This window comes from Coturnix japonica, chromosome 3 (assembly GCF_001577835.2).
Source record: "Coturnix japonica isolate 7356 chromosome 3, Coturnix japonica 2.1, whole genome shotgun sequence".
Lineage (NCBI taxonomy): Eukaryota > Metazoa > Chordata > Aves > Galliformes > Phasianidae > Coturnix > Coturnix japonica.
In genome coordinates this window covers 26549834-26564974 of record NC_029518.1, presented here as the reverse complement: position 1 = coordinate 26564974, position 15141 = coordinate 26549834, and the positions used below count along the sequence as shown (strand labels likewise).

Here is a 15141-nt window from a genome sequence, read left to right as displayed (position 1 = left end):
TGTATTAGCAACTCCTTACCTCGTTAGCTGTGTTCTGAGTTCCAACTATTCTGATAAAGGATGCAGGCTGTTTATCAAAAGTGATTGTTTGCCAGGATCTACAAAAAAAAAAATTCAGAAAGACATACAAATATGAGGTTTGGTCACCACATCTTGCAGTGAAATACAGAGGGAATTTATCTAAACAACAGTACAGAATTACTTAAAAGGACAAACAAAGAAACACTTTGCAGCACCTGAATTATCAACACTATTTGTTCATTCTTATTTTTAAGTGCCTTGTCTCTGCTTTTGTGTATTCATACACAGTTTGTATCGCTACAACCTGAATGCAGCAATAATACCCAAATTACTGCTAACAAAAGAGAAGATAAATAAAAGTAGGTGCTCCTGTTAACTACCCACGAGAAATCTCAACTATCAGAGCTCAGTTTAAGAAAATTATAGCTCTAGGAAAAACAATCACTCCAACTCATTCTGTAAGTGGAACAGTGGAGGCAGAGATGGGGGGCACAGTTCTTCCAAGTGCAATAATGCATTCTTTTTTGTTCAGATTTTGAGGATTTCTCCATGTCACCCTCCCAGAGCTAGAGTGTAACTTTGGCTATAAGAGCTTGATTGGGAACCCTATAACCTTTCTGCTTCATTTGTACTCTTCTGACTTGGGTGAGGTACAACACGTTACAAGGAGCTTCATGAATGGCAGGCAAAGGACACCGCTGCCAATCACATCTTTGTGCTCACAGAACACACTGACAATAAAACAGAAGAATAAAAAAGGTCACAGGAGCTAGAGGCTCCAATGCCAGTCTTCTATTGCAGCTAAGAAGTGCTTTAATACAATAGAATTTATATTACATTTATTCACAAAACATGAAAACTAGGTACAGAATACAACTTTTCAGCAAAACTAGTCTCTACTATAGAAAGCTTTAGAAATAAAATGTTGTTAAGAATAACCAGATTAATTCACCAAACGGGATAAACATTGGATGAAATTATACTGAAAATACCTTTACAAATGCTCACAGAAGAAGGGACCAAAACAAAACCAGAACAAAACACTACTCACCATCAGTAAGTAGAGTGCACAAAGACATGCAGTATTAACAGCTTTGTTGCTTAGTATTTGTCACGCACTGGAATCTTACCCTGGCGGAAAGCTATCATCTCATTGACACAAACATAGCATTTCTGGGTCTGATTTCGTCTACTATTAGGTTTTCAGCTCCTGTCAGGTTATATTTGCTTAAAGAAGGTTACGAGCCTGATTAAGAACCTAATTTCATGTAGTTTACTGGTATTACTGCATGAAGTAATGGATGTGATTAGAGTTGCTCATCATAATAGAAGCATGAGGTCTGAATCAGGCCTTGGAGGTAGAGCTGTTACCTACCTATATTTCACAATTTATTTATAACCCTTAAGAGGCTATGTTTGCTTTAGCTTAAAGTTCAGGCTGTTTCTTCAACCTCGATATAAAATATAAAATGAAAATGGTCTGTTCTGTTGACTGCCCCAAGATCTGAAGAGTTGCCATGATCTAAATATTTTTTCCCCCTTAGCAGGAAAAAATTTTCCTTGAGGGTTCTTCTCATTTCAGTCTACTACAGTCAGTCAGCTAAGCTTCACTGCCAAGTGTAGACTTAACAATTAGACGATCACAACATTATTTCTCTAAACATGAGTATTTCCACAGTTAGCACAATGCATATGCTTTCACATTTATTGACCTGAACTTTAGTGAGAAAAGTGAAGATGTTAAAAATCAGATCTCTCCAGTGATTTGTAAAATATTAGTAACTGTTCTATACAAAAAGGGTTTAGAACCACAGGGAAGTTCTTGAGAATGGTCTGTGCTTTCCAGGGCTTTAAGACAAATTTTGTTTTCTGTGACCAAAGGAAAAAAAAAAAAAAAAAAAACAGAAAAAGAAAAGCCTAAATGAGGATCACAGAATGGAATGTTTTGTTGTTTTGTTGTTGGTTTTTTTTTTATAGTACTTCTGAGGACCGGTCAAAAATCACTGCTAGATGACAGCAGGAAGGATTGAGAGAAAGGCCTCTGCAGATCCTTTGAGAATGCTCATTTAGATCAGCAGCTCCAGGAATCTGAAGTTCTTCCCTTCATTTCTTCTATACTGCTGTTATTTGGATTCGATTATAATCACCCTTTCGATAATTCCAGAACACGCTACAATACATTAAAAAATGGAAGAATTTTTGAAAAAGAATGTGAGATTTGAACTGAGATTGGGTAAAGATTCTGTAAATTTGGACCTAAGAATATTTACTACTTTTATTATGTCCGTTTTGTTCCTTTCTCACTGGGGGAAAAAAAATCCCAAAATGTTAAAATTATACACAGCTTGCAGAAGAGTTATTAAGATTCAAGAATGCTGCCACCAGAGAATTAGCACTTGATGAGATAATGAGAACATCAGGTCTCTTAATTTATTTCCTTAGCAAAAAGAAAAAAGCAAACTAGAAAATGAAAAACTGTTTTGGAAAAAGTCGCTTTGGAAATAAGGAAGATAAACCTTGGTTGCTAAAATACTGCAGCAATTTTTGACTATAACAGAACATTTGAAAACAGAATAGAATCACACAGAATCATAGAACCATAGAATCACAAGGTTGGAGAGGACCTACAGGATCATCTAGTCCAACCATCCTCCCATCATCATTGCTACCACAAGCCTCTAAACCATCTCTCGTAGCTCCTCATCCAGACCCCTGTTGAACACGGCTAGGGACGGCGACTCCACCACCTCCCTGGGCAGCCATTCCAGTGCCTGACCACTTTTGGAGAGAAAAAGTTTTTCCTTATGTCTAATATAAACCTCCTCTGGTACAACTTGCGGACATTTCCTTGGGTAACACTGATATATACAAGGGAACGGAAAGATAATTTATGCAGTGTAACTATACCCATATGGGAAGATAGATAACTGACAAAAAATATCATGACTTATGTGCTCTCTTTTTATACTTTTTGCTGATGAAATAAATTCAGTCAGACTTCTATTTATGTATGAAGCTGTAACAACCGTCTTCAGAGGCATTCCTCAATTAAACAAAATAAATCCGTAGCAAACCTTCAGTTTCTTTTTAATTTTCTTACTTTACTGCAAGTTATACTTTTAATGCAATTTCAGTTTCTCCATAAGATTTTTATTTATTTATTTATTTTGCAAATGGTCAGTCAAGCCATGAATATTTGCTTATTTCCTTTCCTCATGAGAAATAATTCCTTTACAAAAATTTTCATCAAATTCAGTGAGTCTCTCCAGTATTGATGTATACATATGTCACTGCATGCAAGGAACAGCAGCAATAAAATTTGTCTAAAGCATCTCTATTTTTGGTCTGGGATTAGACACTTCTATAAAATAATAGTCATTTCTTCACCTTGGCTGCCCAAGCCAACAAACCTTTCAAGCTAATGACAGTGCTTTCTTTCCCATTATCTGACATTCTCACCTTTGGACTTCCTGTATTTATATATTCTTTATTAGTGATTTTTCAGCATTTAGCTTTTTTAAATATTCAGGGAGTGTAGATGGTTTGTTTTTTTCTGCTTCCATACCCACCTTGGTGTCTGATTCTTTTGGGATTTGCTGCTCAACCTACAGCAGCCTTGATCATCACTTTAAGATGGTCAGCTCTAAGATAACATTAGGGACTATCAGTGTACTCAGACTCATAACAGGGTCCTCAAGATGAAATGCAGCACTTTGGTTTGGCCAGCAAAGGTCTCCTGATAACTTAGCTCCATTTTCAAAAAGAAATTAGCCCTGCTACAGCCCTACAGTGTTTTATTTAACACTCTACATCTCACCTCTGCCATCCAGCTTCTACCTCTCTTGTTCTGCCTGGCTCCCCTAAGGAGATGCAGTAATTGATGATTAGCATTCCTAAGCCATGCTTGCATCTTGCGAGCCTGTCATATTTAATTACATTTTAACTATATTCGTCTTCTATAATAGACTGAACATAATTTAGATAATTATCTTTTGCTCTCTTATTCTCTGACTCTGCCCATCTTACTTAAAACTCCTTGCAGTGAAAATCACTTTCTCTGCTCAAACATATAAACAGACTCTTGGGCAACATGCTTTCATCTCTCCAACAGCTGTCATTGAAAACTCAATGGCTCTGTGCATCCCACAACTTATTCACTATATTCTATTCTCAGTAAGAAGAAAATCATTAAAAACCCCTCTACTTTCATGGTTTGTTTTTTTTTTTGCTTTTTCTATATTAGCCCACTGCAAGAAGAATGCAAGAAAAACTGATGTCCGGGTAAATTGTAATAATAGCTTGCCACAGCTTAAGCTATCTATAGCTTTAAAATTGCAATTTACCTCTTCAAGAATTTAATGGCTTTTCTCAGCATTTAAAATTCTTGCCTAGTTATCTCTATGAAAAACTGGTATCTTTCTACAGATTTATTATATAGAATGGGATATAAATAGTGACTTATCCCATTTATTTTCTCCTCTTCCAGAAGGAACAAATTAAGAAAGAAGTGGAAGCTTATCTTTTATTGAGAATTTCTAATGATCCAGTGGCATTACAAAAATACTACCACACTGTGGGATCACCAGAGCAGCACTGATTATAGTTGAAACCAAGTTCAGGCCAAAGACATAAGAGCAAAGAGAAAGATATTACTTGTAACCAAAATTCATCAAGATGTAATAACCATATCATATTCATTTCCTGGCCTGACTCAGGCTAACACTGTGAGTTTTGTGCATGCATACAACCTCCATTTTTTGTTCCTTCCTCCAAGAATAAGCAAAAGAGTTGGAAGAAAAAGTAGAAATAACAACCCACCTTGAAAAATTTAAACTGTCAACAAGTAGCCTCCATTTTGCTTTCTAATGCTTACCCGCATATGTCTAATATTGTAAGTGACAAAACACTCCTCAGCTTATTTGGATGTGGAATTCTTCAGTGATGACTACAACTTTTTGAACTGAAATCCAGTATTCATTGTGATGAATGAGAAGACATTTGAAAAAGGAGATGAAAGGAAAAGGAAAGAGTAGTTGTGTTGACTTTCCACACATCAGTCTGATGACTGTACTGAAAACAAGACAGCAAGAAAGTAACTAGCCAAATAAAAAGCTGTGTACACCTGTAAGCAATCAAACAGAGACAGGAGTAGTATTGTAGTATGTACTGCATGGTAAGTATTACATTTCCTATCTATTAACAAATACTATATTTGCTTCTGCTATGGAGTATCTAACAACGCGGGCAAATGCACTAAAAATGCTATAACGGTTATTGCTATACAGACTTTTTCTTTATAAAATAATAAGAAGATCTACAGCCACCTCATAAACTGCCAATGAAAAAACATGTTTTCCATTATAGCAGTACTAAACAATAAAGCAAAATAAAACTGCACCTGCTAAAACTGTCATTAAACAGCATATTAATTCAGAGTGTCAAAGCCATAAAGACTTAAAACTGGGTTTCCATGTATTCCATCATGACAGCACACTCACAAACCAAGGATGCAAGTTAGAAGCTTGAAGTGACAGCTTGCCTTCTGCTGGTCTATTTGAAACAGGGCCAAAACCTACCAAATAATAATGCACTACTTCTACTTATGTGATAGACCACTGAAGGGATAGCAAATATATCTTATTCGGTCTACTAAGGAAAGAACAAAACACCCAAGGACTGGCAATACTAATGGAAGGGGTAAAGAAAGTGGCTAAGGGAAATATAATGAGCCTAGAATAAATGCAAGAATATTAAAAACTAAAAATCTCTCACAGTGCTTGTTACATAAGTGCCTTATATATTTAATACACATAACGGTACCTCTCTTGGTAAAACTTCCCTCAAGAGTTTTTATTCTAAGTGTAATTCCTGTAAGGAACAGACATAATTTTGAAATAATCTGAAGAAAATATGTTAATATTTCTGTCATTCTCATTGGTCTTTCCCAATGCTAGGACAAATCCACACAAAATAGCTATTTAATTGTGCATCTTGTATCAGTAATAATTTAGTGTTTTAGACTTCCCTAAAACACTAAAAACCTTTTATTGTATATGATTTATTGGAGAAAATGTGAGCTTGATAAAGGAGATTAAAAAGTCTGCTGCAAAATATATTTAATGAACAGACTCCTAGTACAAGACTGCTTATAGCTCTGCATTTGCAGCTTCAGTGCTTATGGCTTGCTATTTTAGAAGCAACATTACATTAAATAACATTAAAAAGTAGTGAAATTAAGCAACAGTAAAGCTAAAAGTAAGTACTACTTTTCATACACATCCACACACCAATACAGGCATCCAATTACACTTCTGTGTTGCATAGGCTGTGTACTCACACATTTAGCTTGCTTGGACATTTTGGACATTTTAATAGGATATTTTTCTGTATTTCTAGAAACATATATTCTAAAATCTTTCCAAAAAATGAAATTATTACCAAATTGCTGCCAAATGTCTGACAAAATGCCACAAGCCAAAATTTTATGCTGCATCAAGAATGGGGCTTGTGTTATCTACACCTACACCCTTTGTAGATAGAGGATGTGGACTTAAGTATCTTGACCTACAAGTTCATTCTATCTACAAACTTTTCTGTACATTATAGCATACAAGCAGAAGACAAGCATGCACAATCAATCCTAACGGTTGAATTACTTTTGTTGTGTTCACTCATTACCAATATTTATTGCTTCTGATGTTCATTTAGATAGCGAAGATAATGAACAGCCACACAACATATGAACATGCTCAGTAATACAACTAGTGGGCTGCTCTTAACTGTAAAGACTTCTTACCCCTGTAATCCTAGAACAGTTTGTAAGCTATTGTTATTATATCGCTGTTCACACAAATGGAATAGTTGATTAACAGCAAATACATAAAAATATTTTTAGGGATAGGAGACAGAATCACACCCTCTATTAATCAGTTCCTTTGTAGCATATAATGTAACACCGTATTTATCGCTCTTCTCTCTTGCATTCCCATGGGCACCACTTCATGGACCACTCATAAAAACTTCACATTTACAGCAACTGCCCTTCTATTATTGTCGATAACATCTAATTGACATGTCAAACCTCCACGGAATGCAGTAAATTGAACCACAACCTCTAACAAGAATGAAACAGTGAAAAAAGTAAATCAGCATGTGCCTTCTTACAATTGCAATACAAACATACAGAGGTTTGCTAATGGAAGGCAGGAAAACTATAGCCCTTTATTCTACCAAACTGAATTATCTATTAACCTCAAGGTCAGAAAACAAAGCCTACTGAGTTCAGACTCAAACTTGCGTGGGCTGCCTAGAAAAAAAATGTAAATACATCCACAACTGCAATAATTTCAGAGATGAGACTGACGTGAATTATGGCAGACAAAACCAGCAAATACAACTTTTGTTCCCGTTATAGTGTTGCAGAACAATGAGGCTGCCCTCCTTCATGACTCCAATAAAACCATATTTAGCATTTTAGCATTTTGTTCCCAGCGCAGTACTTTAATAGTAAAGTACATAGAGACAAAGTAGAGGAAGCTGGGTGAAATTAACAAGCATCATTTTAAAAATGGAACAAATGATGAAACAGCATGGAATAAAGTCAGGCAAAATTGTTGAAATTGCAAACAGAGTTACAGGAAGTGGGCAGAATGACTTCATAAATATATAGCTGATGTGTATTAGAACTCATTAAGCAAGAAAAATTAAGTTTCCAGAGATACAAGCAAAACAATGGGATGAAATCAGGTAACACAATGTTCAGTAGTGACATCAAGAACAACAAAATTCTCACTGTGGGAACTCGGTGTAATAGAAAAGAGCAGAAAGGAATTAAACAGATGGAATAATATTCTAAAAAGCACACCGCATCCACAAAGTACAGAAATCCACAAAGGATGAACCCATAGATACAATAATCCTTCAATTTTGTGATTCATGGATATAATTTGCCCCAGTAAAAATACTACTGCGAATAAATCAATGGCTTAATACTGCATACATCTTTACACAGGATATTTGTAATGCTTAAGACTACACTTGTTTTGTCTACCATAAGAAAATGCATACTTTTCCAAGCATTAATGAAATCAAATCTCAAATGCCAACAATCTAACTAGGGCAAATCCTTAGAAATAAAATAGAATGTCACATTTAGCATAAGATGCAATGACATCTGTCTGGCCCACTGACTATACAGGGAGATGTCAGCACTTGCTATGTTTAATGACTTTGCCTGCAAGAATGGAAAACTGTAGACAGAATAGTAATTCAGCATCTTGTTCATGAACTTTTGGGCATCTCCTGTTTATTGGGCTGTTAGATGACCTTATGCAATAATCAATATCAAAGTAAACAAACACATCTGCAAAACAACATTTAAGTATTAGATATTCATTTTGAATCTCAAGCAGAAAAATGGGTCAGTTTCATAGGAGATCTATTACTTGCATGACTTTTTGTAGTAATATTTATTCATAAAGGTGCTGAGAGGGTGCATGTGCATGCATTCAGGTATATGCATTCATATGTAGACATTTTCAAAAGAGAATATTTTCAGCCTCTGTGAGTGCAACCCAGTGTACTGCCACAGCGCATATGTAAGGATCCTTCTATAGGATAAAAAGAAACAGGCACTGCTGATACTGTGGGTATTACTGGGTATTGGTTGTATTCCCTCAGGCAGAACTGAGCTAACATCTAAATTGATGTCAGTGATATTGTGATGTTTTCTTCACTGTCCTCACAGCAAAGTGCTGAGAACATAGCAGTCATGTGGAACAGCACAGCAAAGGAAAAGAAGCCACACAACCTTAAATGCATAGAGCGTATGCAGAGCTGCAGCTAAAGAAGCAGATGGTAAAGCATTCAAAAGAGACATATGCTGCAGTTAGCACCACCTTGCTACTCTTTTCAAAGCCTATTTAACGATTTGAAAACCTTCTTGTGATCCTGGATCTTTGTTGAGAGACATAACTTAAAAGAAGCTAGACCTTTCTTAATCAGACTAGACACAGTTAAAATAAAGGCCAACAAATTAAACGCTAGAAGCAGAACTTAAACACTTTGGAGTGCCTCCTAACATTCTGAACTGGTATACAACTCAGGTTCCTGTCTGTGAAATTTTATTTTTTGTGCTTAATAAGGCAAATCTTATTTTTTCTTTTGCTTTATGAGGATCTTACAAAATATGAGCATATAAACACCAAATAAAATATGTACTTAATGCCTCGATTGGCTCAATAATTACACAAAATGACCCTTAATATCTGTCTGACTTGCTTCAGCAGGCATTACTAGCAGCATAATGAACAGACTAATGAGAGCCCTCAGTTCATTTCTGCAAAGTGCAACTTGAAATTGAGCTTAACAACGTAGCAATTTCCAGACATGCTGCTTAACTATATTTCATCTTTGTATCATATGAATGTATCTGCACAAAGTTCTGCAAGTCTGGAGAAGACATCTGGATTACACAGAGTTACTGTGAAATTAGCATCATGTAAAATAAAATGAACTGTGGTTGAAGTATATTCTGTTTGACATAAGAGGTACAAGAACATTTTTACTACGAAATTAACTCCATGTAAAATAGGATGAGCTGTGGTTCAAATACATTGTTAAATACAGTAAGTACAAGAACATCTCTTTTCATCCTGCTCTACTTTGCTACTTAGCAGCTCAGGTGTGAGATAGAATGAAGAATTATATAAAAAAGAGACTTTTTTTTTGCCATCTAGGTATGACAGGATAATACATGCATGACAGACTAATGGGAAACAACAGAAAAAAACTATGGAGAGCTGGAATAGCAAAACAGCTTAGAAGTGCTCAAGAGGTTTTACTGTGGCACAAAACAGTCATATGAAAGTGGTTAAGGAGAAGACAGTGGTTGAAAGCGGAGGCAAATAAATGCGCAGATGAGATCACAGACTGCACTGGAGGAATCAGAGAACAGGAGTTAGAAACTGCTGCTTGTGCTCAAGTATGAGGAACTACTTCTTTCATAGAATCATAGAATGGCTCTGGTTGGAAGGGACCTCAAGGATCATTGACCTATGAGTATGTAACACATGCTGCATGCAGTTATGAACAAGGGTATTCACACTCTTCAAATATTACCACTGCAGCAAAATAGATGTTTACACCATAATAGAGGTTACAAAGATTTCACAAACGTACGTAAAAGAAAGAATGAGCAAAATTAAGTTTGCCACTAACATTTTGCAGAACTGTTTACTTAGTTTGTGCTCTCAGACAACATAGAAAACCCTATATTATGCATATAAAAAGCTGTTTAGAACAGTTAAATGCAAAAGTTGTTTTTAGCCTTAGATCTCTCCAGTGTGTTCTCCAGCTGCGATTTGTTATCAAAGGAAATAAGCAGTGTCTGAAAACTGGAGATGCTTAAAGGACACTGGTGTGTCAAAAATCTGAAACACTGGACAAAGCTGACAATTATTCTTGAGAAAATCCTTCAGGATGGTTAAAGAAAAACAAATCTGTTAACGAATGTCGCATCCGTGCCTCAAAGGGCCAGTCACATGGAAGTATTCCAGATAGAAACTATAGAAAAAATAATTGAGGGGAACTGAGCTCAGAATTTAGAAATTGAAATACTTATTACATTAGATAATAAACAATGGAAATATGAAATTAAGTTCGGAAGCTTCTAAACATCTATCATAACAACAGTAAGCTTTGCATTTTAAATAAGAAACGAGCTGAGGAGTAAAAAATAGTGACACAACGCAGTATGTTATAAAGCTTCTGAAAACAGTCATACCTTCCACAAAGAAAATGATAAATCTGTCTCTAAACAACCATATAGACAGCTGGTATCAATTGCTATAGAACTGCTTATAAATAAACTATATTAGAGTATTAGATTTCTTTTTCTCCTACTGGGAAACTGAACATAATACATCTGCTATCATGAACCAGATCCATTTCACAGTAAATATACATGAGAACATTCAAAATGATACTCAGTTGATAACCTTCATGACAGCCTGTTGCATATTTGTCTTTACAGGGCTTATTTTATCAAAAGAGTCATTAACTCTGAGCCTTGATCTCCAGTGGCCTTTAGATCTTGTTTTTCATTTGACTTTCAGCTTTTTTGTCAGCAAATTTTTCTAACAAGTGCAAGTCTCTACTGTCCAACACTAACACACTCAAGCCAACTTATCATACATGTTTTAAAAAGTAGAATGAAACGTGATTGCTTTTCATTGGTGTCACACTGGGTTGAGAAAAGCAGTTTATTGTGGAAATCAAAGAAAGAAAACATCTACATAGAGAGTTTTTAAACTGACAATTACACAGCCAGTGTGCATTAACTGGCACTCACTTAGGGGAGGAAAGCAAGCTTCCCTGTGAAGATAATAAACACAGTTTCTGTCCTCAGCCTTTTAAAACTGTGAGAGATGAGGAAGTTAGGAATACTCTGTCAGATTCTACCTTTGAACACTGAACTATTAATTTATACAACATACTACATTAAAAATGCTATTAAAACAGCCCAAAGTGGCATAACAAGAGTTTAAAGGGAAACTTCATAGTTCAGTAGACTGCCAAAATCAATACATCCTTTTGAAGCCAAATTCAATTTAATTTTCTCAATTGTTTTGTTTGCCACTTGCTGATCATCAAAGACGTCTCTATCAAGGTCTGAGCCTTAGTGGGTCATTCAACCCCTTGTGCCAAAGGTGCAGCAAAATGATTTGGAGAACTCACAAAACACTTGCAAGGCTGCACACTAATGAACGACTTCAGCAAAAGATTTTAACTCCACTGAAAGATTATGCAGACAAAGCCAGGCAGCAAAGAGTTAAGCAAACAGCTCTTATCCATGTGTCTTTGAAGAAAGAAAGAGCGAATAGAGAATATAACTAAGAAAGCAAATTTTTTCATTGCATGTATTCTATCTCTTTGAATGTGGCCCCCTGTGAAATTCAGACTGAATTTTTAACTCTACCCACTTTGATTTCCTACTGCAGCAGTAGCAAGTTATTTTTCTAGAGCCCGCTGAAGGATATTTAACACAGATGTAATGCAAGGAAGAGTGAGTTCAGGATTTCAGGGCAGTATCACCTACCTAGAGTTCACTCACATATCTAAAATCTATGAAAGAAACAGAGATAATTTGGGGTATACTTTTTGGAAGGCATTTCAATCTTGCAAAAAAATACACATATAGTGTTATTTTGTAACAGTAGACTTGTTGCTCTGCAAAGTAGTCAAGCAGACAGTCTGAGTCCCAGGCAAGGACTTATTTCTTGGATGTCTTTTTTTTTTTTTTTTTTTTTTTTTTCCTAAAGCAAAACTGCATAAGCCTAAGTAATCACAATTTTTATACTTTTAAGAGCTGGAATGTTCCAGTTTTCATCTAAAGAAGTATGATTTGGCTGAGACAAACCACTGTTAAAACTTGAATAGACTTCATTTCTTCCAGGATAAATGGATGCTGCATTCATAAATATACACAGACAGAAGAGATGAAGGCATTGTTAATACCCAAGGGTGAGTCAGGCACTACACACAAGTCTGGTTCTCACCCATCCTTGGGAAATTCCTCAACTGCTTGACTAAAAAACATTTTGAGGAAAATTCCTCTCTTCTGGAGCTGTGCTGTTTGCATAAGATACCTATGTAATCAATAGTAAAGGGAAGGACAAAGACACGACAGCACATTGGATCTAAATGTCCTATACGAAGTAAGATACCTGTACTCTGCTCTTCAGGCTATAGAACACATTGGTCTAGAACACATCAGATAAAGTAGCTTAGATAAGAAGTTTAAAACTGCACTAGAGAAAAAAAAAATACTTTTCATGCATCAGGAGTATCTTCTCCATTACCTGATACTGCAGTTTGTCTGATTGACCACTATCTCTGCCTCACTGTAGCATCATTTAATTTTCTCATTTTCAAACTGCTTAAAGAATTATTTTTACTTTTTAAACTCCCAAGTGCAGAAACAAAATTAAAAAGACAGACCCGTACATGTTCCTTTAAGTGACTGGTTCAATTTTCTCTAATCATTAACATGTTTCCCTTACTGTATTGAAACCTTGTCCAGCAAGTCAGGGACTTGATTCAGTGCACAAGTCACGGACTGATGAGTCAGTGCATATTCTCCAAGCCCTTCACAAGCCTTACTGCCTTTCCTTGGACCTTCTCCAGCATCTCCATGTCCTTTCTGTACTGAGGTGCCCAAAACTGAACACAGTACTCGAGGTGAGGCCTCACCAATGCCGAGTACAGAGACAGGATGACTTCCCTAGTCCTGCTCACCACACCATTCCTGATACAAGCCAGGATGCCATTGGCCTTGGCCACCTAGGCACACTGCTGGCTCATATTCAGCCAACTGAATATGAAATATACATCTACAGAGAGAGCATTTAGACTCATCAATCTGCTCTTAAAAATCAGAGTAATTTTTGAAATTAAGTAACTCCAGCATTTTTGAAAATCTTACTTTAAAAGAAAATGAAACATACTTAAAGAGTGTTCTCTTCAGTGGTGAGATACTTGTAAATGTGATTTGCTGATCATAGGGCAAAAGATTTAAATTGAATATGAAAAATCCTCTCAAATACAAAGAAATCACTTGAAAATTGAGGGATGGTGCTGTGGGACAGCCTACAAACCTTTTAACATACCACAGTTACAAGTGATACAGGATTGAAATATAACTACAAAGGATAAAAAACTTTCAAAAAGAAAGATTTTATAAATGAAAATTATTCAAGTCAGTTTTTCAAAGTGACCCATTTTCCTCACAATTTTCTAGTCCTTGCTAAATTGTTCTGGAGTTTATCAATATATATATATATATTGTAAGCTTCAGAGCCAGGTCTTTGTATTTATTAAGAACAGATAGTTAGAGGCAGTGTTAGAACAGTAGACATCTGTAGACTTTAAATTCAAGACTACCATTTCATAAGCTGGATATATGCCTGTCAGAGTAAGCTAGTCAAAGCGCAGTTTCCTAATTCACATGAAAACAGTTCCTGCAGCTTTGAGAACTTCCATAGCAGTTACGTTTTGAGTCAGTACCCTGAAGTATATCATGACGGACAGCCACCTTTAGTTCAGGAATACACCTATTTTTGTCTAAGGTTAAGGGTTTCAAAAACATTGTTTGAACACAGTGAAAAGATACTTGAACTAGGATGTCAACCAGCAATTTAACCTGCAGTGTCCAAGTGCTTCTTTTGATTGTGCTAGGCTATTAGTACCAAAATGTAAATGTAATGCACAAAGCATTTGTGACCCTCTTTTTGCTGGTTTCGGCTTCCCAGTGCTACCACTCCTGGGGCAAACATGATGATGATTTTTTTTCCATTGAACTGAGATGTCCTTGAGAACAATCACATTTCTTTCTCCAGACAAAAGTCAGGATTTCTGCACATCAATATCATGGCTTCTTCACAGGCAGTAAAAGCATGTGTAAATTTCTTCTTCACCAACATCCCTAAGACTACATTGTAACTGCTTGGATCATAAATATTAGCAATCATGTATCAGCAGTGTTGCAATTTGGCACAAGTACAAGATGGGTGGGAGCTGTCCCCATATTAGCTAGTAACTTAGTTTTGCCCCACCAGCAAGAGAAGGCTTCTCTTTTCTTCTGGAAAACTACAAAAGTGGGGAAAGAAGAAAGGAAATACGTTTTTTCAAAGTCTGAATGCACCTAAGGATCATCATAAGGATCATCCAGGAGACTGTATACTGGATATGTAACTTGGATAATTTTACAGCCTATCTTTCAATTCCAGCTTGAATTATAAGTATCAAATTGTTTAGGTTGGCTATCAACACTGAATGACTTTTCTATATGAGATTTTTATCAGTGGACTCAATAATTACAGAAAAGCCAATGAAGAGTATACATCTGGAGAGTATTCATACTTTAATTCTTCTGATTGAAGTATACAAATAATAATGAAGGGGTTTTGTTATCCTTGTATTCCTTTGTTCTTATCTTTTTAAGAAGTGTGTTTTTTTGTTTTGTTTTGTTTTCCTGTGGAAGGGTCCTGATGAAAAGCAGAGGTTCTGCCCTGTATTCACTGACCTCATGATCACCACAGTGAAGAGGTTAAGCTTAGAGAA

General features: G+C 36.0%; 1 protein-coding gene across 1 annotated transcript in view; it reads right to left on the bottom strand.

Moving 5' to 3' along the window:
* BTBD9 (BTB domain containing 9) overlaps nt 1-15141 on the bottom strand; it is a 107321-nt gene that overhangs the window by 11196 nt on the left and 80984 nt on the right. The window contains exon 11 of the mRNA XM_015857669.2: nt 20-98. Coding sequence (XP_015713155.1) covers nt 20-98 — 79 coding nt within the window. The remainder of the gene's footprint in view (nt 1-19; nt 99-15141) is intronic.